The sequence below is a fragment of the Peromyscus leucopus genome, chromosome 5, assembly GCF_004664715.2.
Source record: "Peromyscus leucopus breed LL Stock chromosome 5, UCI_PerLeu_2.1, whole genome shotgun sequence".
Taxonomy (NCBI): domain Eukaryota; kingdom Metazoa; phylum Chordata; class Mammalia; order Rodentia; family Cricetidae; genus Peromyscus; species Peromyscus leucopus.
Window position 1 is genome coordinate 64,795,912 of NC_051067.1, and position 25,223 is coordinate 64,821,134.

The window sequence follows — 25,223 nt, forward strand, 5'->3', positions numbered from 1 at the left end:
AAGGAGACAAGAGAAAATGAATGCCAGGCTTATTAGGCCATGATACCATTTGGGAGGCTGAGGCAGAGGACGGCAGGTTGAAGACAAGATTCAACGGAGAGAGGAGGAGGCTGGAGGAGGGAAATAAACTTGGTCATTTCTCTACTCTGTAATGGACTCAGAGAACCAGCAGGCGGGGATAAGGGGGAAAGTAACTGAAGAAGGGCAGGGGAGTGGTCAGACCCCCAGGCCTGAGGAAACAGGAGGACATGGGGCAGGGGTGCTGGCAGCCAGCCTGTCGCTCTGGAGACTGGAACTGCAAATACTCAAAGGACACAGGTACACGGATGAGCTCCATGGGTTAGAACTGGGGTCAAATCTTGATGAAACCTGAGTACAGTTATAACCCCATAATAATGAAGTCATTTTCAATAAATAACTAGGCAACCTTCATCCCAAATTCTGATTGGGAATTAACATATTGCTGGAAAGATAGGGAGATACTGAAAACATCCCTAGTTGATAATCAGACATGTTTCTCAGGAAACAAACAAAAAAAAATCAGGAGGAATTGTGGCTGGGAGACTTTTAGCTCACAGGACTTCTTTATCTTAAAACCTGGAAATAAAATACTCTCATTACACCCATAAATGCAGGGCCAGTAATATAATTTTAAAACCTCTTTTAGATATATGAAAGTATTTCTAAGGTCTTAAAACTTCCCAGACACTTCAACAGCCCTGTCTTCTTTCAAGTCAATTGTTGTTGTAAAACAGTGACCCTGACAGCTTCAAAACTGCCCCCTTGGGGAGCTGGCTATTCCGAGGAAGCAGCTATCACTCCGATCTTTTGTGGACTCCACCTTCTGCGCTGGTTTCAGAGTCCATAGGATAACCTTAGAAAGAGCAAGACTTACTCTGAGAGACTTCACAATGCTCCACTCCACCAACTGAGCCATCAAAGAGGGTTCTGAGTAGACTTTAAGAGTCCAAAGTTGGGTAAGTGGTCAAAATTCAGTTAGGAAGTAGAAAGGTTGTGTAGCTCTTTTCTCCCCAACGCCTTCCCCTCCCAAAGGCAAGCTTGTATTTAAAAAAAAAAAAAAAAGACTTTCATTTATTCTATTTGTGTGCACTGAATTCAGGGCAAGCTACACAGGTGTTCTACCTCTGCACGAGCTCTTGCAGGCTTTTAAAATATTTATAAAACCTAATACAATGTAAATTTTATGTAAATTAATAAAACAGTATTATTATTGATAAAATAAGAACACACATGTTCAGTTCATATGTATTGTCTCCTCCCTGCCTCCTCTTTCCCTCTCTATCCTTCTGTCCCCAGCCCCGTAATCACCCCCTTCCCTTTTCATACCTCAGGCATTCTACTGTCTTCCTCACACTGCTGCTTAAAGAGCCACACACACCGTGTAAGACTTCAGAAGTAAAGGACACCCACATTTCTTCTCCGGAGTTGTAACTAACAATTGCTGGAGAGAGAAGACTCTCTCTGTAGTGGATACAGCTTTGATGAGTCCTTATGTGTGGCAGGCTCTTCAATGATGCTTTCTGCTGAATCACCCACACTCCTGTAAGAAATCCTGACAAACCCCCGGGTTGACTGAGCCAGACATGGGGAGAATTGTTTCTTCAGTGTGTCCTCTGCCCCATCTGTGAGGAGCAGGCATTCATTTCCATCTCCCCAGGGAAAGTCACACAGTAAGGCATCACTGTCAAGGAGGGAAATTTGAACCTTCCAACTATTCTAACCAATAGTATAACCCAGCCATGTGTATAGTGTCCCCAATTCACTTCTTTGAGGGTAGTGTTCATGCAATTGAGTAAGAAAAAAAACGAGAAAAAGAAGAATTACTGAAAATTTTACTATTCATAAGCATTGAAAATCTGGCCCTTCCAAAAATACATCTTCCACTGTCTTACTGAGCTCCTTCAATTCTGACTATTGTGACCTGAAGGACACGGGGGCAATAATGCCGTCTACTTTATGCAAAAACAACATTTAGAGCAACTGATATCTTCAGATGAAATTATCTCCCGTGCAAGTTTCAGACTCAAAGACATATCTGATGTCAGAGAGAAGTCACCCTCTGAACTGAACAACACTCCCCTCTCCCCCAGGTCTACACATCCACCTTAAACAATGAGACAAACACGCTGTGTGGTCCAAGCATTGGTGGTTTTTATTAAGAATAACTTTGGTTCTAGGAATTCCACCCTCGATTCTGTAATACTTTCCATTAAAAAAACAATTATACAAGAGCAAATACAAAAAATATTAAATTATGAAAACAAATCCATTAAGGCTCCCTTTATATATATTATGTACACTCAAACAGGTCGAGATTCTCAGAGTAGAAGAATAAAGTCAACTGTTATAGCTTAGAAAGCAAAACTACTTTACTAGCAGGAGACTACAAAACACAGATCTAGTTTAAGAAAACTACAGAGTGGAAAAATGGAGCCTTTTGCTTCCCCTAAAAGTGGCTCAAAGCACAACACTGCCCAGATGCTGACAAGTCCTCGGGGTTTAGACCATACAGTGTTAGGAGCAAAGAAAGAATGATGGCATCTTAAAATGCAGGCTCCTAAAAGCCTCACTACCTATATGTTCCGGGACCCAGCAGAAGCCATCACTTCGTGCTATTTACAAGTCCTCTTTTGGCCAGACCGGGTAGCACTAACCACCAAGGAAAATCACGGGTCTGAGTGCAACCAGGAAGGAAATACGTTTGTAGGTAACTTTTCCCCAGTGGTGTACGAGTCTTAGGAATGGAATCGGCCCTCAAAACCCCTGTCAAGCAGTGGAACTGTTTCCAGGATACACATCTCAAGAGCTAACTTCCAGTTAGATAAAAAGGTATGAGCCAGTCCCAGATCTTCACTCTAACACCTGACATCATTACTCCATACACAGAGAGAAAGAAGAATCAATGTGCATCGGAGACGTTTATTTCCAACAATCAGGAATGAACTTTCTTTTCTCAAGAAGAAGGGAGATGACAAAGTTGTCACCATTCCAGTCTTGAAAGGCAAACAATTTTATCTTCAGCATCTCTTATTTTATGTAGATCACACTTGCTGATAAGACCTAGAATCCATTTCTGCTGTAATCAACTCTCACATTTCTCTATCTAGCAGTGAATTATCATCCATTTGCTTAATCAAACTTGGATGGAACATGGGCCTGTTAACTACCAAACTGAAGTGTCCCCAGTGAAAGCTACTATCTAGTGTGCTAATCAAGGATTCCAAAGCACTATATCCAGCATTCTATGCATCATGAAAGGAAATAGAAGTCTTCAGTGTAGAAATTACTGGTTAAATCATCTCTATGGAGAAGTACTAAATACAAAAAAAATTCCTCCCATGCCTGCAGTATAAAATATATTTTGCATGAGAACTTTCATATTATTTGTAACTTAGGTGTCTCTTTGAACAGCATGCTAGCTAGCATGAGGAAACTGAGCAGCTCTGCCCGGCACCTCAGCTTTTCCTGAGAGATGCAACACAGTAGTCAAGACCATCCTTACCAACAGCATCATGCTGAGAGCGCGCCCAAAGAGCTGTTCTTCAGAAGAAACAAAGGGGGAGAGAAACACGTGATCATTCACAAGAAATGTTTAAAGCTAAGAATCGCAGATACTCAAAATGTAAAAAATATAAAGTCTCCCACTAAAGCCTCCTAGAAGTGAATCTCTATTTGCATCACATACAGTATCTAATGGCCTCACGGCTCAGTCATCATGGATGCCCCTCTACACTGCTCTCAGGCAACTCAAAAGATCTGGCCTCTCTGTGGGACACAGAAGCTGAGTTACACACTCTAGTTAGTCCTCCAAAGAACTAAGGAATTGCTTCATCTAAAAAGATAGTTGAGCAAGAAATGACAATTAAAACTGAACAGGAAGCCTCTGGTCATCAAAACAAGAGGAGTAGACATGATGTACCTTCTTGGAAGTGGAAAGGAGCATGTGGCATGTCATTCTGCGAACCTGGAGAAATTAGAGTAAGCTCAATGGGTGGTGACATGGTAAAACTTCTTATCCTTTCTGAATTTCAGTGTCAACCAAGGTAACAGGTATTGTTAAACATAAATGTGACACACTAACATCTTCCATTCTTAATTTGTAATGTGAGGGGAAATATACATTAAAGAAGAACATTCCGGGTTCTCAAAACGAAATACAAATACTGCATGTAACAGATGAAATGCATTTTGATACAATCAAAATGATCTAACAGCTAACCAAAGGATTCCACACAATTTCTTTAGTTTTTAAAGGAACAGGGCTCCATGTCCCACTACACTTGAAAGGGAAGAAAAGCTGAGTAGCGCAACCCTCCCGCGACATTCCAGTGTCCACTCCCTGGTTCTCTTGGCTTGTTTTGTGTTTTGCTTTGTCTAAAGTCTCTAAACACAGGTCCATGATAACTTGTGTGCTGGTCAATGTCTTTCATTTGGCGAATGGGGATTGCAACCGTCAAAGACGAGTCATCTAGCATGATATGATGGTAAATCAAACCCAATCCTTTTTAATAGTCAGAGTTCTCGGCGATCTGGATTCTCTTCCTCGGGACATTGGCCCAAGATGAGCGCTGCCGAGGTCCCTAGCCATGCTCCTCCAGTGACAGTGGGGACACGCCAGGTCACAGGCAGCTTGGGCCTAGGACTCCTGGGCCTGGGCCACCTCCTGGCCTGTCCTCCTGAGATTGCCCTTCACCTTCACGAATTCCGGGGCATTTTCTTGCTCTTCTTGTAGTTTCTGCTTCTCAAGTTCAAGCTAAATGGATTTCAAAAACAAGAAAATTATTTATGTACTGGGAGGCTTTTTAAAAGAATCCCAACTTTCAGAAAAAGGTATATGTGTAACTTTAGGAATGTTCATCTGTGCAGAAGCATGAACCCAATGTTTGCTGCCACAAACCATACCAAGAGGTGACAAGAATAAAAAGAACATCCTAGGCTCAGCATCCAGTTGCTCTGGAGTTTTTCTCAGACAAATCACATTAAATTGGACCAACACTTTGAGTCCAGAGAGACTTCTTCAACTTTTCTGGTGCACGTATGTGCATTTGTGTGTGTCTGTGTGTGTGGTGTGTCGTGCATGCCTGTGTGCATGTATGTTCACAAGAGCATGTGTGTGCAGGTCTGTGAAAGGCTGAGGTTGAGCTGGACAGTCTTCTTCAGTCACTAGCCACCATATTCTTTTGAGGCAGGATCTCTCAGTTGAACCCAGAGCTGGTCAACACGACTAGTCTCCCTAGCTGGCTTGGTCTAGGACCCCTTGTCTACTTTCAAGTCTTGGAATGACAAGCTGGCTCACAACACATCCACCCCACATTTACACAGATTCTGGGGATCTGAATTCAGGTCCCGGTGCTAGCCAATGCTTTAGCCCCTGAACATTCTTCCCAGCCCCCCGGACTGGGGACTGGCTCTGGCCTCTAGCACCTCTTTTAGGTCCTGAACAGAACCTGAGTGTCTGCCTTGGAAAGGATGTATGCCTTCCACTGGATTTGCTTCTTGCTTTTCCCTCAGGGTACACACACGCACATCTGGCCTGCTGGAATTTGGCTTGCCCGGCGTCCAGCAACCTCGCGTCTCAGAGCTAGACTGCTTCTCACCCCAGCCCTACCTGCTCCAACTTCTGCTGCCGCTTTAGTAGTTCTATTTCCAAGTCAGATTTCTTCTTCTGTGCTTCCTCTTTCTTCTGCTTTATTACCTGATCTCGTTTCCTCTTCTCCATCACCTTCTGCAACTCTGGTTTATTCTGAGGGGCCAGACCCCTGCAAGAAAAGAAAATGAAAAAAAAAAAAGTTAGCTTAATGGAAGTATCTTTCAGGAGAAGAAATGTAACCGAAGGTATCAGCTGATGGACAAGGAATTAGCCAGATTGGAGTATCTACTACTAAGCCAAATGGTTCTTCAACAGTACTCAGACATTTGCCAGCATGGAAGAGAAGCCAAAAGCCTCTTCCAAAGAGTTCATGAAGTCCATGAACTCAATAAAAACACACTAAGCACCTACTGTGTACAAGACACTTGGCTTGCAAAGAAGGCCAGGATGAGTGGGGAAGGCAGGCAGCAGCATGTTCATACAGTGGGTGGGGTAGATCCTCACAAGAGAGGTGAAGATGCCCAGACATGAGCTGAGTCCACCTGAAGTCATAAGTCGCAGCCTTTAGTCTCACGTGCTGAACACAGCTTACGCACAGGCCATTCTTGAAAAATGGCTGAGAAAATCTCCTACCTTTCATTTTCCAGATCTAAGGGGCTCTTGTGCTTTTAAAAGGTCCATCCAAGGCTAGGCTATTCCTGAAGGACAGAGGCAGTGGAGCACACTCCTTCCTATCTACCAGCCAGCTATCATGGCGTACCATTGTTATGTGCTTTATGATAGAAACAAGAAGTCAGACTTCAGGGAAACTCGACATTTCTGAGAAAGAAACTAGATGGCCATTTCTTCAAACGGGGAAAACCAAAGTTCAAACAGACCATCCCCTGATGAAATGCTTGGGGCAAGCTAACAGTAAGACCCCATCAACATGTTCTCAAGTGGCATTTATAAATTGCATGCCAGCTAATCCACCTTCTCTTTCCTTTAGGATTTACTCACCGGCCCCAGCACTCTAAGATTCTAGATGAACCTGCCTACCTCTTCCTTATGTCTTCCTTATTTACTCCACTGACCCATAAATAATCTCTACTTGATATTAAAATGTATTATGTACATTTCAAATAAAAATGCAACACCAGAGCAGGAAAAGCACTCTGCATCAGAGGCAGAACAGGTGTGTGCTAGCGCGTGTACACACTCATGCTCTGCTCACACACACATGACTGCATAGTGATCAACTTTTCCACACGGCACACGTAACCCAAGGTACCCAGGGGGCCTACACCCTCCCGCTGCTGCCTACCTGGCCAGGCTGCTGACTGCTGGTCTCCCTGTGGGGACCGTGGTCTCTACAGATTCTGTCAACTTATACTGATTAATCAACTGGTATTTTGCTGAACATTTTTTAAAGAATGATTTCCAAAATGTTGCTCTGGTTATTTAAAAAAAAAAATCAACAACATAGGAAACTCATACAGACTTTAATTTTCTGAGTAAAGGTTCCATTTCCTTGGCACCCTGTGTGCAGTTTTCTTCCTGTTCATTCTTGGCAATTGTGAAATAAACCATAAAACCATAAAAGTAATCTCCCTCCTTTCATTAGAACTTACAACAATTTTCTTCTACCAACACCTGCTAGTGAAAATCGGGAAAGAAGAGGTACGTGTGTCATTCTCACAGTGTATCCTCCATTACCAGAGGTGGATTGTGCTAAATCCTCATTCTCTAAACACAGCCACACAAGCCACGACAAACCACTCTGTATTTCACACTTCCTAGAAAATTACACACACACACACACACACACACACACACACACACACACACACACACACGATTCTGGTATCTCTCCTACCTAGATTTTTTTAAATCACAATAAAAATTTCAAAGTTGTTTAGAGAGATTACTTTTATGGTTTTATGGTTTATTTCACAATTGCCAAGAATGAACAGGAACAAAACTGCACACAGGGTGTCAAGGAAATTAAATCTTTAATCAGAAAATTAAAGTCCGTCTGAGTTCCAAGTATCACTGACCAGGTGGACATGATAGCTCACTGTAATCTCAGCACTCAGAAGGTTAGAGCAGGAGACTAGCCTGGGTTACAGAGCAAAATACTATCTCAAAAAAATCCAAAAGTACCATTAAGGAATAATGATTTAAGACTTTCTCAGCTTTGTGAATATATAAGGTCTCAATATGAAACTGTAGACGAAATTAAATTTTAGGATGAAGAATTTAGTTATATGAATAATTTAAATTTCAGACATCTCCCTATATTTCACTGGAAAAATTAACTTCAATTATTAATAATTTTTTCTGGGTTATACCAGAGTTGCTGAGCAAACTCTGATGTCTGACTCATTAAGCTGATATCCATTGCAACACAAGAATTAGCTTAACTATGTTAAGTATTCATTTTTCTCCTCAAAGATTTTACAGAATGGAGATGGTAAGATAAAATATTCAACAATAGCAAATATTGGAAAAATGGTCCTTCTGTGATAATAGTCAAGAAGTCATACATACTTAAATTCTACTCCAGTGCATCATTTAACTTTCTGTGTTGATGAGAAAATGAAGAACTGTCCATAGGCTTGCAAAATCCCCAGAGCAGACTGCAGACTTGATGTCCCAAGACAGGAATGAGCCTTTCCAAAGTTTGTGAATAAACCCTTCACCCCTTGAAAGGAAATGGTGGGTTCTCCTCATAAGCTCTAACATCTCCATTAACAAGTATGTCCAACCCAGTCATCACTGACCGGTGATCAAGGCCTGGTGGCCAAAGTCTGCCTAGGACCAAGCAATTCCCAAAGGACAACCTACGACTATTACAGTGAACAGAGCTAATTGTTCAATTATATGCAGGTGTGTGTATGTGTGTTCTCAAGCACACATGCATGTGGATAAGCGCATGTGAGGGCAGGTGCCCAAGGAGAACTGAGGTACAAGATCCCTGGAGCTGGAATTACAAACAGTTGTGCACCGCCTGACAGGGGAGCAAAGATCCAAATGTAGGGTCCCTGAAAGAGCAGCAAGGGCTCTTGACTGCCAGATCTCCAGCCCCGAGCACAGGCAATTTGTAAACTTCAGATTAGTATTTTATACCAAAAGGTCATGAAATATATCGATTCTTATAGAATTAAAAGTTGAATGCATATCCCAAACTCCCTCCCCTTTAAGCAAACTGCAGAGGCATCATTTACATTGTATACTTGTGGTAAGTATTGTAGTTTGAATTTGAAATCCCCAGCCCACTCTCAGGATCAAGTTAAATCCTATACTTATTTCATTCCTATTATGTGATGTTGAGATTAAAAAATTTCAAATGCTGATCATGAAGACATTGAGCAAGCTTTTGCATCAATGGATACTGAGAAGGGAGATTAAATGACAGTGATGTCATCTGTAAGTACATAATATAGTTGCAACAGTTTAAGCCATCAAGCTTATGATGCTTTTTTTTTGGGGGGGGGGTGTTCAAGACAGGGTTTCTCTGCGTAGCTTTGCGCCTTTCCTGGAACTCACTTTGTAGACCAGGCTGGCCTCGAACTCACAGAGATCCACCTGCCTCTGCCTCTCGAGTGCTGGGATTGAAGGCTTGCGCCACCAACACCCAGCCAAGCTTATGATACTTTATTACCAAGGCAACAAACTAATACATATAAATTATTTTAATTTTAATTTAAAAATGGGAATTGGGAGGCTTAAAAAAATTATTACATATACTTGTTTTTTTTGTGTATGTGTGCATATGCCTGTGTGTGTGTGTGTGTGTGTGTGTGTGTGTGTGTGTGTGTGTGTTCACACACATACCACAGTATGCATGTGGAGGTCAAAGAACAACTTGCTGGACTCACCTTTCTCCTACTATGTGCGTGTATCAAGGACTAAACTTGGGTCATCAGGCTTGGCAGCAAGCACATTTACCCATCAAGCCAGCTCACTGACCCTGTGAGGCATTTTTAAGGCAGTTCTCCACCCCAAGGACAGCCTCCCTAGCAGAGTTGCTGACACCTGCCCTGGGAGTTCTCTGTAAGCATCTCTCTCCTTCTAGGTCATGGGATTGTGACTTCATTGGTTTTGGCACCAGCCCAAGTGAGGGTGCTGCTGGTTGGGTGTTAATGGTCCTGAACACAAGTCTGGACATTTTTCATAAATGCTTAGCTCCTGCCTGCCTTGATACACAACACAAAAAAAGAAATCATGGATTGGGTCTTTGGTCTTCACATGGCCAGAGAAAAACCAGGTCCAGCGATATCTAAAACAGATCACAGGATCTGAAGCAACCCTGCCTGGAAAACGATGCCTGCATTTTGCTGGGAAAATGGTCTGCTGAATGGGCTCCAAACTGAGGGGCTGCTTTCTGTAGGCTCCTGTTCTGACTGTTCTGCTCTTGGGCCTCCATCCATTCCAAAAACTGGTTGGGGAGGAGCTACCCAGTTAAACTCTATGAAGCATTTTAGCTGAAAAGTTAATGAAATTTGTGAAAAAGAAGAATAAAGCAAAAATCAATCCTAATCTTACTGAATATATATTTTCTAGATTACAGGCTACAAAGTACTCTGCCAAAGTATTATTAGCAGCCTGGGTCATATTGATGCCAAACATAGGACTTAGAACAACCAGAAACCCTTCTCCCCTCTTAAACATTATTCTTTATTGATTCTTTGGGAATTTGACACCATGCAGCCCAAATCAAGCTCACCTCCCAGTCCCTCCATATCAGCCCTCATCTCTGCAGCATGCCCCCCCCAAATTAATTAAAAACAAACAAGCAAACAAACCATCTCCCTCCTCTGTCTTTCCAACACCTCTTCACTCATCCCAGTGGCATTGGGAGCTGCCGTGTGTCACGCAGTACACCCTTTTGTGCATTCAGCCCCACCCACAAATTGTTCATTGCAATGAGTCATTGGTCTGGTTCAAGTCCCCTGGCACACCATTATCACTGGACCTACACCGAAACTCCTCTCAGATATCCTGCAGCTATCATTCCACAGAACCAGTCCCTTCATGTGCTCCAGCAGGTCCTAGATGAGGTGGATGTTAGGGTGGACCAACCCAAGGTCCAGGATGTGGGTCTGGGTGGTATCTGAGCTGGTCAGTCTGGGCCATTGGAACCACCTCCTCAGGTGAGGGGCAGAGCCAGCTCTCCTAGGCCCAGGCTATCACAGCCAGCTCTCTCATGCCCACGGTAAGGGGTGGGGTCATCTCCCCCGAGTGGGGGGGCTCTCCAACAGAGGGCAGGGCCAGTGCTTCTGCTGCAGTGTCTAAGAGGGGCAAGATCAGCTATCCTAGGGCCAGTGATAGGCAGGGTGGCTAAGCACGGCCCTCGGATTTCAACATCCATGGTTCCTATGATTGTAATAGGCTGCCTTGGCAGCAGCTCAGGCCTAGACATAACCATGACCCCAGTGGCAGCACAAGCCACCCAGATCAGTATGGCCCCAGCGGCAGCAAGGCCCTAGGACACCAACATGGTCTCAGGGGATAGATTCATGGCTGTTTATAGAAATTAAGACAATACTATAAATTAGAAAAAGAAGTGAGCAAATGAGAGGAACCAGGCAATTAATACAAATCAAACATGAGAGACTTGACCTTTGCATAGCTACACATTTTAATCCCCCAAATTAGCCCATGTTTAACTTGCTTTGAGCACCTTTCTTTGGAGTCAGCTGTAGATCTTTTCATGAAGGCTTAGCAAAGAGTGTTAGGGGATGAGTAACCCACAATCTCACAAATCTGAAAACAATCCTATGTAAAACTTACTCATTCTTCAATAAAGTGATTGTGTATCATTAACTGTCTCTATGGATTGATCTGTTCTAACATCACTTAAAAAGCAGAGGACCGCGACTGGAAAGATGACTCAGTGCGTAGAATGATTGCTATGTAGGCATAAGTACTTGAGTTTGAATTCCCCAGAACTCACAATTAAAAAAAAAAAAAAGAAAAGAAAATCCTAGCCACAGTAGCAAGTGCCTGTAATCCCAGGACTAGGGTGTGGAGACAGAGGGTTCTGAGAGCTTGCTGGCCAGCTGGTCTGATTAACCAGAAAGCTCCAAATTGAGTGAGACACCCTGTTTAAAATGAAAAAATGTGTGATAGCCCCAATGTCAACCTCACCTTGACACATGCCTTCCCACACACTATACGTAACATGCAATAGTAAGTTAACAGATAGCAGGGACCCAGGCCCAGAAATAAATAGGAGTGCTCCTTGAAATATGCATACATAGCTGGGCTGTGGTGGCACAAGCCTTTAGTCCCAGCACTCAGGAGGCAGAGCCAGGCAGATCTCTATGAGTTTGAGGCCAGCCTGGGCTACAGTGTGAGTTCCAGGACAGGCTCCAAAGCTACACAGAGAAACCCTGTCTCAAAAAAACCAAAAGAAAAAATATGCATACATTTGGAAAGAGACAATGTAAAACCCTGCCAGTGGCAGCCACACCTGCAGGAACTTCATGGAGAGACAGCCTGGCTCTGGGATGCTCATTAAAAGGATGCTATCAATATGGCAGACAAGCAAAAAATCCCTTGAAGCCTTTGTAAACACAATTAAAACAAAACCTGGTTACCTTAAAAATTCCTGAAGGAAAAAAAATGTTCAAGAAACTGCCATACCTTTTTTGATTCATAAGGAGCTCTCTGTGGAGGTCTTGATGGTTTCGGGATGTTTTGACAGGGTTGATTAGCTTCTGGGGCTTAATTAGTTCAGGATTGTCATCTTCTATGTAGTCTGGCTCAGCCATGATGTTTTTAGGAATGAGACAGGAGTCTTTGGGATCAGTATCCTCAAGTGGGCTATCTGAAACACAAAGAGAAGGTCCATTTATTCGCAGGCTTTTCTGTCAACACTTCCTTCACTGATGCCGAGGCCCTCAGAGCTGTGCCTGGACTGTCACACTAGGGCATGCTGTCCTCCGGTGTCTACTTCAGGGACATCATCAATTAATCCTCGTAAGGCTTAGAAAGCAACAGGGCAAAGCAAGAGCCCCGATCTCACTCCTGTCCATGCCAATCACACCCCGAGTTCCAGTCACACAGGACACTTCCTGCCACCACATCTCAAAGGCAAGCTCACAAGAAACCCTTGGGTACCATCTCTTTCCTCAACCTCAGCAAATGAATCCGCACTACCCGAGAATGCACGGAGACAAAACTTCCAGGACTCACAAGGGTAACAGGTGGCCTGTTCCCTTCCATCCACTCATCAATTCTCAGGGCTAGAACTGAGAGAGAGCGAAGGGAGGGAAGGTTGGTGACCTTGCAGCAAGACCCCTTTGGGGACATCGAGAGAATGTCTCCGGAATATAGCAGAACAGCGTGCTGGCACACTTGGCCTGGGACTTCCTCCCTGGCTCTCTCCAGGTCTTTCTGGAACCGTCAACTCTATGGCTCCCATGTTTGTGCCCCTTCGTGGAGAGACTCTCCCAGAGAGCCAGGCGTCTGTCTCCTTTCTTAGGACCTGTGACTAACTAGGCTGTGTGCAACATGTAGTAGATGCCTATGAATGTGACTACTATTTCATGACAGAGGAAAAACCCCACTGGGGGCTGGAGTAAGAGCACCAGGACCGGCTGCATGGCAGAAGCCAGGCACAGGCTGGTGCGAGTGAATGGCTGCCATGCATGCCAAGATGCCTTCCTTGGTGCTGACCCCATCCCTGCTCCCTGCCCTCAGAACAAACCAGAGGAAGACTTCTTAATATTTAACAGGAGGTTTGAACTTGCCTGTCTCAGTTCAGTGACTTTGAGTTTCAACCTCAGAATCAGTTAAGGGCCTGACCACAAAGGAGTATTCCAACCTTCCCTTCTCTGGAAAGTCCACAGTTATGACTACTAACTCTGTTTACTTCCTCACTTACTAGATGGGTCAGAGAACAGGGAAATGTGTGGGAGGAAGAGCCACACCTAAATGGTTCATAGCCAGCACTGCCACCTTCCTGATACACACACCACAACACACATCCAGACAGAGGTAATGTAGGTTTCTGTCCATTCTCTGCAAGGGCAAGGACCACCTCTCCTCCAGCTCTAACCCCAGCCCCTCCAGATATGTGGAAGATGTTGAATGAACATTGAATATATGAGATCTGCACAAAGAAGAGTGAGAAGAGTTCCTCCATGAGCAAGCTCTTAGGCCAGTGCCAGCTTCTACCTCTACTTCTGCCCATGGGAGCCACCCACCACGGATGGCTAAGGGAGGAGTGGGGCTAAGCAGAGATGGAGGAGGAGAGAGCAGGGCCTCCGTCCGTAGACTCCAGCGTAGACACAGGGGAAGAGCAAACGTGTATGCAGCAACAATCACAGCAGGAGTCTGAGATTCAGAGTTATCGGTGATGTCTCCCTGAACTGTCACCAAATGGTGCTGGACACCTAGCATAGAAGCCGAAACGAGGCAAAGTGACAGCCAGCAACTACCAGCACCTCAGGAATAGCAGGTGCGGGTGCAGGGCCACATCTGATTCCAGCGTCAACCCTAGAAATAAAAGACTCAGACTCTCCAACAATCAGAGAAGCAGAACTTACTAGCAGGCGGGTGCTTGTATTGCTAGAGGCGCAAGGCTAAAAGCAAATGCAAGTCCACTGCTCTCACAACCTAGGTTTGCCAAATGGCAACACATGTTTGTCTACAGCAACTGCTGCAAAAAAGATTCGAAATTAACATGAAAATAAACATACTAGACACCCAAAGAATAAGTCAACGAAAAATTTCAACTGTAGCTGCATGATTTTAAATATTTGAGGTAACACTGCATGTAATATTAAGGCTCAAAGCTACTAAATGAGGAAAACATAAAATAGAACCCACACATTCCCTAGATGCTGATAATATCGATATTTCAACTGAGAAGCCCTGCAATCATAACCAAGAAGAGAAATGCAAACCTTGTATGTAGGGAGTGAGGGAGCCCATCATAACCAGCCTGACTTCAACAATGCTGCTCCTGGGCAAAACGTGACCCTTTGCTTGAAATCTCAAATGCACAAGGCACAGCTCTACATTCCTGACAGTCTAAAAGAGCCCAGAGAAGATTCATTCTAGTTAATCAGTAGACAAAGCAGGCCACCTGCTTCCATAAAAGGACCTGCTTCTCTACTCCAAGCCATGACATCCATTCATCACAGGAGTGACTCCACAGGTCAAAGTTACAGAGGGAGGGAGGGCTGGGAGCATATTGAAAGCAGATAAGGAAAGAATAGGGTGGCCCTCAACTCCAGGTGAGAGGAGACTCAGGCCAGGATGCTGGAGCACAAGTAGGTGGCCAGCGCAAGTGTTTATGACTTCTCTTTTAGACTTCAGCTTCTTGGAAGGCCTCCTCCCTGAAGAAGCTGAAGTGGGTGAGATGTTAAGTGGGGTCTCCTACTAGACAGACAAGACCCTGGGGCGGTGGGGTGGAGCTCCATGAGTTCTTCTCAAACTGGAGCAAACATTGTCTTTAATTTTCTCTGACTTGGAGAAGGGGAGTGGGCATAGGAGCACCACGCCGCAAGTACCATGTGTAGACTCTGAGCCTTCTGTGGTCCAGGCAGTAGGCGTGTGCAATGCTCCTCCTGCAAACTGCTGTAAAGGGATTTGGAAAAGGGGGTGAACTGGCCTGACGCAGCTTCTCCCTGTACCCTCATGGCTGTCCCACAGGGTGGCTGGTGCAGGAGCTGGGGACTAGATAGGGTCCCTTGGCTTTCCGCCTGGATCCACAACAAGGGCCAAGACTCAGCCATGTCTATGGCTCTCCTACCTGCCTCTTTCCTCTGTCAGCCATCCTGTTCACAGTTCCCCACGCCCGACAACAGAATTCTGACCCTGTGGCAATGTGTCTGTCTCACAGGGCCCGTGCTCTGACTGAACCGGCATAAACCTATAGACTACATCATCACTCTCCTTGGCCTTCCTGTACCAGGAGGCCTTGGCCATTTCTGCTCCCTCTTGCAGGCACGATGGTCCTTTTCTTTTCCATCCACCGGGCCTCACACCAAGCCAAATCTCACTCATCCTCTCAGATGCAGATACATGTCAAGTCTTCCAGGAAGCTTTTCCTAACTTCCTGACTGTAATTAAACTCTGGCCTCCAACAACTATGGAATCATCTTTCCACCCTCTTTCTAGTATGCATCAATTGTGTGTTTCAGAAATGTCTACATGTAACTTTCTATCCCTTTATTGCAAAGACTATAGCTCTTCACACTCTTCAGACACCTTGAATTTGTTCTATGGATAGGACTTAAAAGTGACCAAGTCGGGGTAAGCTACCAGTAGAGGGAGCCCAAGAGCTATTTGACTTCCTTGGCCTCTTGGAACTCTGCTCAAAGTAGGGAAGGGAGGCCAGGTGGGGGTTTTCACTGGGCATCAAGCAACCAAGAAGGCTGAGAGTAAAGATGCGATAGAAAAGTCTAGAAGTAAAGGGGGTACTATCCTTATATGAAGTATCTCTTCTAGAAATTAACACAAGATAGTCTCATCATACTGATGTCAGTGGCCAGTAGTAACTGGACCATAGCGTCTGTTTTTTTTATGTTGTTGTTACTGCTCTTCTGTCTATCAAATATCAAGTCAAGGAAAGAAAAATCAGTGCTGGCTCAACTAAGGAGAAATACCATGGGTTGAGCTCTTAGACGAGGCTTAATTTCCTTGACTTCAATTGCCTATCTTTGAAAATGAATGAAATAATGTGAAAGTAACCAGTTACTACCTAGGCACCCTCTTTAATCTCTGCCATGAATAAATAGGAGCTATTACTAGCCAAGCTATAGTCAACACCATTACCTATTTTATCTAGAGGTGTGAGTAACTCATTTCTTTTGGCCAAATTTTCTTCCAAACCATGAATTCAAATTAATAATGCAGTTTTCCTCACTGGTAACATCCAGTGAGTATGTGTAGATACATATACCTGTTCATGCTATGTTTGAGTGTGTGTGCATGACATCTGTGTGTAGAGGACAGAGGACAACCTCAGAGGTCATTCCTCGGGAGCTCTTCACCTTGTTTTGACACAGGGTCTCTCACCCGGGATTCACCAATCAGGCGAGGCTGACAGGCTAAGGAGTCCCAGGGTTTGCCCTGTCTGCCTCCCCACTGCAGGGGTTACTTATGCACACCACTACACCTGACATTTTATAAGTGTGCTTGGGATCACACTCGGGTTCTCGTGCTTGACAATAAGCATTTTTAACTATCAAGTGCTTTCTCCAGCCCAGCATTCAGTAGCTCTAAGACCACCACGCTACAAACACAAGACCCTCCTGGCAAGTGTTGAAAGGTCCACCTATCACACCACCGAGGTACTACACTGCGGCCTGATGACTCCAGACAGTGTCTTCCCGAGTTAAATCATGATTCCCACTAAAAACCTTCCTCATGGAGCTAAGAGAACAAACACTTATGGTGGCTGTTACTACCAGGCCACTCTGGTTCCATCTTTGCACGTCTGTACACAAAACAGATAAAATGCATGGTTGAAAATTAGAATTTACAGATTATGGCAATTTTCATTTGCCTAAATATAAAAGAAAATTGATTCTATCTGGAAGCCTTAAGACTCGAATCTTGGTTTAAAGAGTTACCTGTTTTGTGGCAATGTATATACCAGATGCATGCTCACATAGAGCAGGGCACACCAGAGCCAATCAACACCAAGCAAGTGAACTTTTGAACTGCAACAGCTACTCCCGGAATGCTAAAAGGATCCAGAGGCATTCTTTCCGAGAATCTATTCCCCAAACTGGCCCTAGAAGATTCTGGCAAATGCTAGCAACTCTGAGAAATCCAAGATGCTTAAGGCTGTAGACTGGCAAACTTAGGCTTGGATCAGCCTGAAAACCGGAAGGTGCTTCTTGGATTCACAGCAGTCTCCTCCCTCTGCCCCCAGACTCCCAGACAGACAGGAAAATGAGTTAGTGCAAGACTCTCTCCCCAGTGGCACTGGCCTCATCTGCCAATGTCTTGAACAGCCTGGCCTTAAGGTGAACCTAAAACCTCAGTGTGGGACCAGGAGCCATTGTCTGATACCCAAAGGCATTTGACAAATGCTTGGAGGACCTTTGGACACAAACTTGCTATGAGAATACTTGGGGAAGGACACCCCTCTGGGATTATCTCTGTAAACACAATAGTGTTACTTTCTCATATTCTGCCAAGCTCTACTACTGTTAGAGGAGACCCTAGCATTCCCAAGTGGCTCATTTAAAACAATGATGAAATCTTGACCAATTTGCTCCCAATATGCTGCTGTCCGAACACCACACAGTGACGTTCTTGGGAAAATGTCCAAACTCATTTTCTCATCAGTTTTTTTCACCCCCTCCCCCCAATGTATTTTTAAAGAGGCACATACTTTATATTTAGATGATGGGAAAAGCAGAAGGAGCAATGAAGAAAAGCAAGAAACACCCAGAAGTCAGAGCATGATATGCTGGACCAGTGTCAGAGCCAGTCAGATGGCGATGGTACAAAAAACTCCTGGGTGTACAATTATATGTACACAAGAGTCAAACAGCTCCTTGTTATTTGATATCAAGATGATGTTATCTTAGGAGTGGCTGGTGGAGGGAAGACATCAGGCAGGGAGGGGGCATTCTGGGGTATGATGTTCCATGTGCTAATACCAGCTTTGCTTGCACAAGATGTTCACTCTGAAGATTCATCAGATGGCACTTTCTGGTGCATGCCCTTCTCTGTAGGCACAATAAACACATCTCAGCAATAGCTGTTAAGACTATCAACTAAAAATCACCTTGTTGTTTCAATGCTATATGCATTTGGCCTTGCCAACAGCAGAATATCTGAGGGAAGTTTTGGTGAGGGTGCAGTATTGGTGGTGTACCAGAAGCCAGAGGCCTTGAACCAGACCAACAATTCATTACAATGAACACTTGCAAGTAAGGTAGTTTGGGCAAAAGGGTACACTGCGTGACACATCACAGCTCCCAAGGCCACTATGGCAAACAAGTATGTGATGGAGAGGTGGGAAAGATGGAGGAGCAAAATGGTTTTTTGGGTTATTTTATTTTGTGGGGGAGGCTACAAGGGTGAAGGGTGGACACAGAAGGACTGGGAAATGAATAGGATTGGGGTGCGTGATGTGAAATTCAGGAAGAATCAATATAAAAAATTATGAAAAAAAAGAATTTGACCTTGCATCTCATTAGACATGCAAGCATATTAATCCTATGTCTAACCTTAACAGCATAAAATAGAGACATGCTAATACCACAATGCATTTTGGGACACTTTTATTCTGCCTCTAGCCCAATAGCTCTCTACTTTACCCATTTTGCATAAGGTTCTATTGACTATTACACAAACCAGGTGTTATAACATGTCCATCAGTGTATGCAGACAGTGGTAAAGAGCTGGCTTGAGAATGGCAGTCCTGGACAGGCCCTTGCTTAGGTCATTCAGCAGTTACGTGATTTTGTTTAAATGGCTAACCCTGCATCTCAGCTTCCTTAACTGGAAATCAGAGCTAACATCCCAACAGCTGTGGACTACTCTAAGCATGAGAAGTAGGGATGTGGAACATCTACCACCCAACAGTACTCATCCATGTGCCAACACACTAGTTCAACAATCGACCTCTCCATTAATGGAAGTGCTAGAAAAATGGATGAAGACAGTATCCTACAAGTCTGATGTAGAAACAGAAAGTTAATACTGATGAACCCAATCTTGGCCTCTGTTCATTTTATTTTTTTCCAATCTTGACTCAGATGGGTGAAAGACAGGGCACAGAAAGGGAGAAAGTGGAGAGAAAAAGAAAGTCCCTGATAGGCCAGGCACTGGATGGATCCCATGCCTGCCATGACCTGGGAAAACCCGAGAATTACCCCAATCTCCTTGATTCGGTCTGATCTCTAACACTGAGTAGTCTTCCCTCTCCTTAGGATTTTTATTAATCTGCTGCACATAAGTAAACGTCCTGAGCACAGGCCAATGCCATAAATATGAAAGGTCTTAGAGAAAAACAAGTGTACCCAGGGCAGGTTTGCAATTTATCTAATCTCCCACATATCTTATGGAACATGAATTAACCACCAGTTAGTGGAACTCAAAAAAAAAAAAAAAAAAAAAAAAAAAAAAAAAAAAAAAACAAAGCAGAAACAAGGGAGATCCTCGCAGAGGCATTGTTTGTATAAAATATTCAAGGAAACCCTATGCAAAGGACACAAGCCGATAAGCAATGAGCCGTCAGCTACTGTAATAGTTTACACGTTCATCTACATTCCATGCCACTGACATCAGACAAAGCTTACTGGGCCTGTGTGTTTACGGAGTTCTGGGGTCACTGTGGATTTACACTACCATTTAACCACAAGTTATTCAAGTGTATACAGTGGCTACAGGAAAGTGAAGGGTCGAAGCAGAGGCTCAGAGAGATGTTGGGTCAGTGTGGTACCCAGACCCACTGTGGGATTCATCAGAAGATACCGATGCTGCCAATCAGTAAGCAAAACTGTGGGTTGCTTCCCATGAACACTAGCATGGAAAACAACTGTATTCCTTCTGCCTTCTAACCACCCCACATCCAACACTGCCAAAAACAGGCCCTGTCTAAAGTTGATCAACTATGTGAGCAAAGCCAAAGTAAAAGATGGCAATTCCCGACCAAGCCAGTTTTGATAGGAAGTTGGATATTCCAACAACTTCAGTCTGAAGACAAAATGCAAAGAGACGATGAAAAGAAAAAGATAGCAGTCTTGGGTTGGGGTGTGGCTCAGAGGCAGGGTGCTTGCCCCAAAGAAGCTTTTGGGACCACAGGCAGTAGTACCTACCACACAAGAATAAATACACAAAAACTACGCACATGCCAGGCTATGAGATGGTGTTTAGGGGGTGACTTAGATCCTTCAAGGGCAGAGTTTAGCATGCCCTCCGAGACTATAATATTACTCTGATTCTTTGAGTGGGCATGACAGTGGGAGAAAATGTTCTTTGGCCTGGAGAGACAGTAGCACACCTATGCAAGTGCAGAGCGAGGTGACCCTACAGCAAGTTGGCGTGCAGAGGTGGAAACACACAGCACAGTAGGATGAGTGTAGTGGTATCTGCTCCACCCGTGACCTTGGGCTATATGGCCCAAAGGAGGCGCGCTTCTTGCCATAGTATGTAATCTCTTAAAAGGAAAGGGAGAGGGGTCACGAGGTCCCTGCTTCCTGCTTCCTGGTGTGATCGAACTGCCAGGTGGATTTGCTCCCGGTCAGATCGGAGGACGACTTCATCTGTCTACTCTGTTCTGTATTCGTGAGTGTGTTTCCTCAATTTATTCTAATAAATTTCCCTAATACTCCTTAAGCAGACCCACGTGGATTTTTCGCATTAATAGCATGCCAGAGCCAAATACCCACAGCCTACTTAGTACAAACTGAGGCTCAGAAGCACAGACTGGGTTATCAACCCCAGGAATCCATTAAGGATTAGGCCAGCAAATGGCTGAGTCTGAGGACTCCAGAGAAATATCACCCAGGGTAGAGCCTTAGCAAGCATCCCCCTTCCCAACTGTCCTCTGAGGGCTGGTTGTGCCCCTTGGCCAATCAGATGCTCTTTCAGATGAAATGTACTGTGGAATGTGATCCACAAGGCAGCCAAAGACAAGAAGTGGATCACTACAGGCAACAAATGCTGTTCTTCCTCCACTCAGTACCTTTGTCCCCGTCCCCGTCCCCGCTCCCATCCCTGTCATTATCAAGCCTCTGGCTTCCCCGTGGGTCGCTTTCTCCTCAGCATCTCTTCCAATGTGAAGCTGTTGTCCATTTGCTGCATTTGAAAGCCAGTCTTTGGGGTCTGCACCAAAGCTTTTTTCTTGCTTCATGGCCTTCAGTGACAATGGTGTCCAAGAACACGTCTAGAGCCTTAGACCCCAGCCCACACTTGCATCTGAAGATGCAAACTCTCCCTTCAGCTACAGTGTGAGCCATTTCTAAGTAAGCCTGAGCACCATCGCCACCTTTCCTGCTTGACTCAAATTCCAACCGTGGACCTCAGTACCCACCTCAAGACCAACTGGGCAGCCAAACTTCATTCATTCTTTATCTACAGCATACTAGACACCACCCAGGTGCAAGAATGAAAGGCCAGCCAGACCTCGCCCTACGCAGCAGCCATCATCCAGACAAATACAGGCAACAGCTGCTCTCTACTGTGCGCCATCCACACCAGCCTCCCATTAGTAGAAGCCATGCTGTGTTCTCCTAGCTTCCTTATTTCACACCTGTCTCAGACAAGGTCCTCTCAAAGCCTCCATGGAGGACCAATCTACCCTGGATTCTTCTCCACAAATGTATTTGGAAACCATCCTCTTACCATTGCCAGAATCCTCCTTCCCTCTTCTCCTCTGACCCCAAGTCTTGCAGTCAGCTCCTCTCTGGGCTCCATCACTCCTGACCATCCTTCCAGCCCTTAGACAAATCCAATATGCCAACTTAGTCAGATCAGAAGCCCACAAGGGAAGCATCGCTGTCACCTTAGGAGAGAGTGTGCAGCTGTCTGGCCTTCTGGGTTTCTGGGTTTCCCATGGTCAGGTCTTCAGTCATCCTTCTGAATTTCTGGGTCCTGCTCTCCCATATCAACAGTGCACACAAATACACACAACACACAACACACACACACACACACACACACACACGCACGCACGCACGCACGCACGCACGCACGCACGCATGCACATGCACTTCCTCTCGTTTCCCCACACACACATATGAATCCACCCTCAGGACAATGAAAACTCCATACATCTGCGAAGACCTAGCCCAAAGCTTCCCTCTCCATGAGCCACACAGTATTCCTAATGGGCTGTCTCCCTTTCATGGTGTGTAGGATACCCTTGCTCCCACGGATTTAACATTTAGACTAAGTCCCTCTGCCCTGGAAGCTAAGTCTTCATACCATCTCTAGTGTGTCCCTGCAGGACGGATTCCAACGCCACAGCAGAAAGAGACCTCTGATTCACTTCCATCATCATCCCCTCCCTCTTCAAGCACAAGGCCTATGCCACACAAAGCAGACACAGTCACACTGTGACACCAGACCATCTATTAGAAACCTGGGGCTGCCAACTACTTGTGCCCTTGGTTGAGTCCCAGGAGACCTGCTGCGCCTCTGGTCTTATTCCACATTGCTTTGCACAGCCCCACACAGCATGTCACACCAAGGGCCGTCTTAACAATGTGCTAATTGAATGAGGCACACGCTGAGGGATCAGAATATGCAATGGAGTCACCAACCTCACTCAGTTCCATTTCTGGCGATTCTTCCAGTCTCACTTCTTTATGTTCCCATGGAACATTGTAAATACTTCTCTTAGGACCCTAAAATTAATTTTCAATGTTCTTATCCCTCCTAATAAGCTGGAATAGCAGAGGTCTGACTCTTCCACATTCCTTGTCCTCAGAAATATCAGTCACACATTGTTCAACTGAATGCGACCAGGTACTGGTCACACCAAGCCTAGAAGGTGGGCCTTGGATTTGCAAAGAAGCTGAGAACCATGGAGGGCAGATCCACATAGCTTTGAGTAAGTTCCTTCTCTAATTTGATCTCAGGAGCTTGGCAAAAGTTCTAGACAAGTTCTATTTGCTACAGATCTGAACAGGGAAAACAATGTCCATTTTCCCAAGCAACATCTTAAGCTTCCTCTTAAGACAGCTCAATAAAATCCTGACTAATAGTCCATACACAGCACTGGGCTGGTGAGCTGGATCAGCAGAAAAAGCCCTTGCTGCCAAGCTTGAGGACCTCAGTCCAATACCCAGGATTCACATGAGGGAAGGACAGAACCAACTTCTTCATGCTGTCTTCTGACCACCAGAGGTGTGCACCAGAACGTGCAAGCAACCAACAAGGTTTTGGCCACCAAAAGATAACTCAGATTTGTGTCAGGTGCAAAATAAATATTTGTACCAGCATCAGTTCGTATAAATGTTCCCCTGAAATAATCAGTAGCTCATGAATATGCAGCACATTAATCTAACCAAGCCTCCAAGCAACTGAAATGCTAATTAATGATCCTGTTAATAATTGATTACCCTCTACTCACTGCCCTTAAAATTGCTTCAGAGTGATAAATCATACCTATCATGTAACGGCTGAGCAATGACCAGTGCACACTTTAGATTTAAGAGTTCCCTTTTCTCCTGCATAAAATAGTTTGAAGTCTGAAGTTCAAGGGCCCCCAGTTCCCCTGGTAAAGCATCTCTGGTCTAAGAGCGTCACCCAGCGGTAAAAGGCACAGGTTGTTCTCAGAGCAGTTGGCACTCTTCAAAGGAAAGCACTGGCGCTTACCCCATTACTACAAGGAAAAGAAAATAACTTCTTTTTTTGAATTGCAATAAGGAAACTGGCAAGTAAATTCTAAAGCATAATTAGAAGAGAGGCATTCTTTGTCTAAGGTTATTCAGAGGCCTTAGTGAACCACCCTGGAGGAAGGACCACCTCTGGGGCCCTGTGAACAGGCCCACTGCAGGCGGGCTGACACTAGCTCATAACCGCAGGCTGAAGGAAGTGACCACAGCCATGCTGGCTCCCAGCTGTGCTGTCTGTCCAGCTGTGCTGTCTGTCCAGCTGTGCTGTCTGTGCTCCACTACAGATCTGCCACCTCAGTTTAAGAGCTCAGTACTTTCCTCCCCCCCCCAAAAAAAAAAATTTGTAACATTCAACTCCATTCCAAGGTAGACTCTTTGATTTTACAAATTAAGAAGAGGGAGGAGGAGGAGGAGGAGGAGAAGGAGGAAGGCAACAGGACCTATGAGATGGCTCTACAGGCAGAAGCAAGTAAGCCTGACCGCGCAGCCGAGTTCAATCCCCAGAGCCCACAGTGGAAGGAGAACCGACCCCTGGAAGCAGCGGTCTGACCTCCACAAGAGTTCGTGCCATGTGCACACACACAGACCCAGACCCGAGTGCCCCCACACGTAACAATAACTACGTTTTCTAGAAGGAATGACATCCCCCTCACTGGTTTGCCTGGTGAATCTCTACTGAAAACAATCCGAGTGCTGGGCTGTAACTCAGTGGAAGGCCCTTGTCTGACATGCATGAGGCCTTGGGTTTGATCTCCATCACTGGAAACCAAACAAATGAATAAGCAAAATTTAACTGTACAAAGGAGGCTGAGCCAGAGGACCCTGAGGTCCTTTGGGAATTAAACATCTTGATAAAAGAGGAGCTGAGCTCACCCGTGGACCTCCATCAGCCTGGCTTAGGATGACCGAGGGCTGCAGAGTGTAGGACACCAAAAAGAGGGGGGCCCCTCAGATTCCAGAGGCCCCAGGTGGGCCTCCACTCTGCTCAGCTTGCTCCCTAGAACCCCTACAGACCCACACTGAGCAGGCCTTCTGACCCGGCTTCGGCTTCCCTCACCTATCTGCCCTCCCCCCATGTCATCTGGAAGAGTCAAGCACTCTGTTCCGGGGCTAGAGAGGAACACAGGAAACAAAGAGTGGGCCACACTTTATTAAACCAAACTCCAAATCCAGGGCCTCCTAAATATGAGACTGGAAACAGTTTTAAAAGCAGGGATACTTGGGGCTAGAGAGATAGCTCAGTGGTTTCCAACAGGTACTATTCTTCCTGAGGACCCAAGTTCCATTCCCAACATCCACACTGAATG

The 25,223-nt window shown here is 45.1% G+C and overlaps 1 protein-coding gene across 3 annotated transcripts in view; it reads right to left on the reverse strand.

Annotated features, from left to right (window-relative positions):
• Positions 1 to 2,150: 2,150 nt before the first annotated feature.
• Positions 2,151 to 25,223, reverse strand: part of Fam107b (family with sequence similarity 107 member B) — a 66,953-nt gene continuing 43,880 nt past the window's right edge. For 2 of the 3 annotated variants that reach the window (XM_028895090.2, XM_028895088.2), the window contains 3 exons: positions 12,242 to 12,425; positions 5,630 to 5,780; positions 2,151 to 4,774 (listed from right to left, as the gene is read on the reverse strand). In XM_028895090.2, the coding sequence (XP_028750923.1) occupies positions 4,658 to 4,774; positions 5,630 to 5,780; positions 12,242 to 12,369 (396 nt within the window). In that variant the 5' untranslated portion in view covers positions 12,370 to 12,425 and the 3' untranslated portion in view covers positions 2,151 to 4,657. Of the gene's footprint in view, positions 4,775 to 5,629; positions 5,781 to 12,241; positions 12,426 to 14,508; positions 14,587 to 25,223 lie in introns of those variants that run through there. The other variant, XM_028895089.2, reaches the window with a different exon arrangement.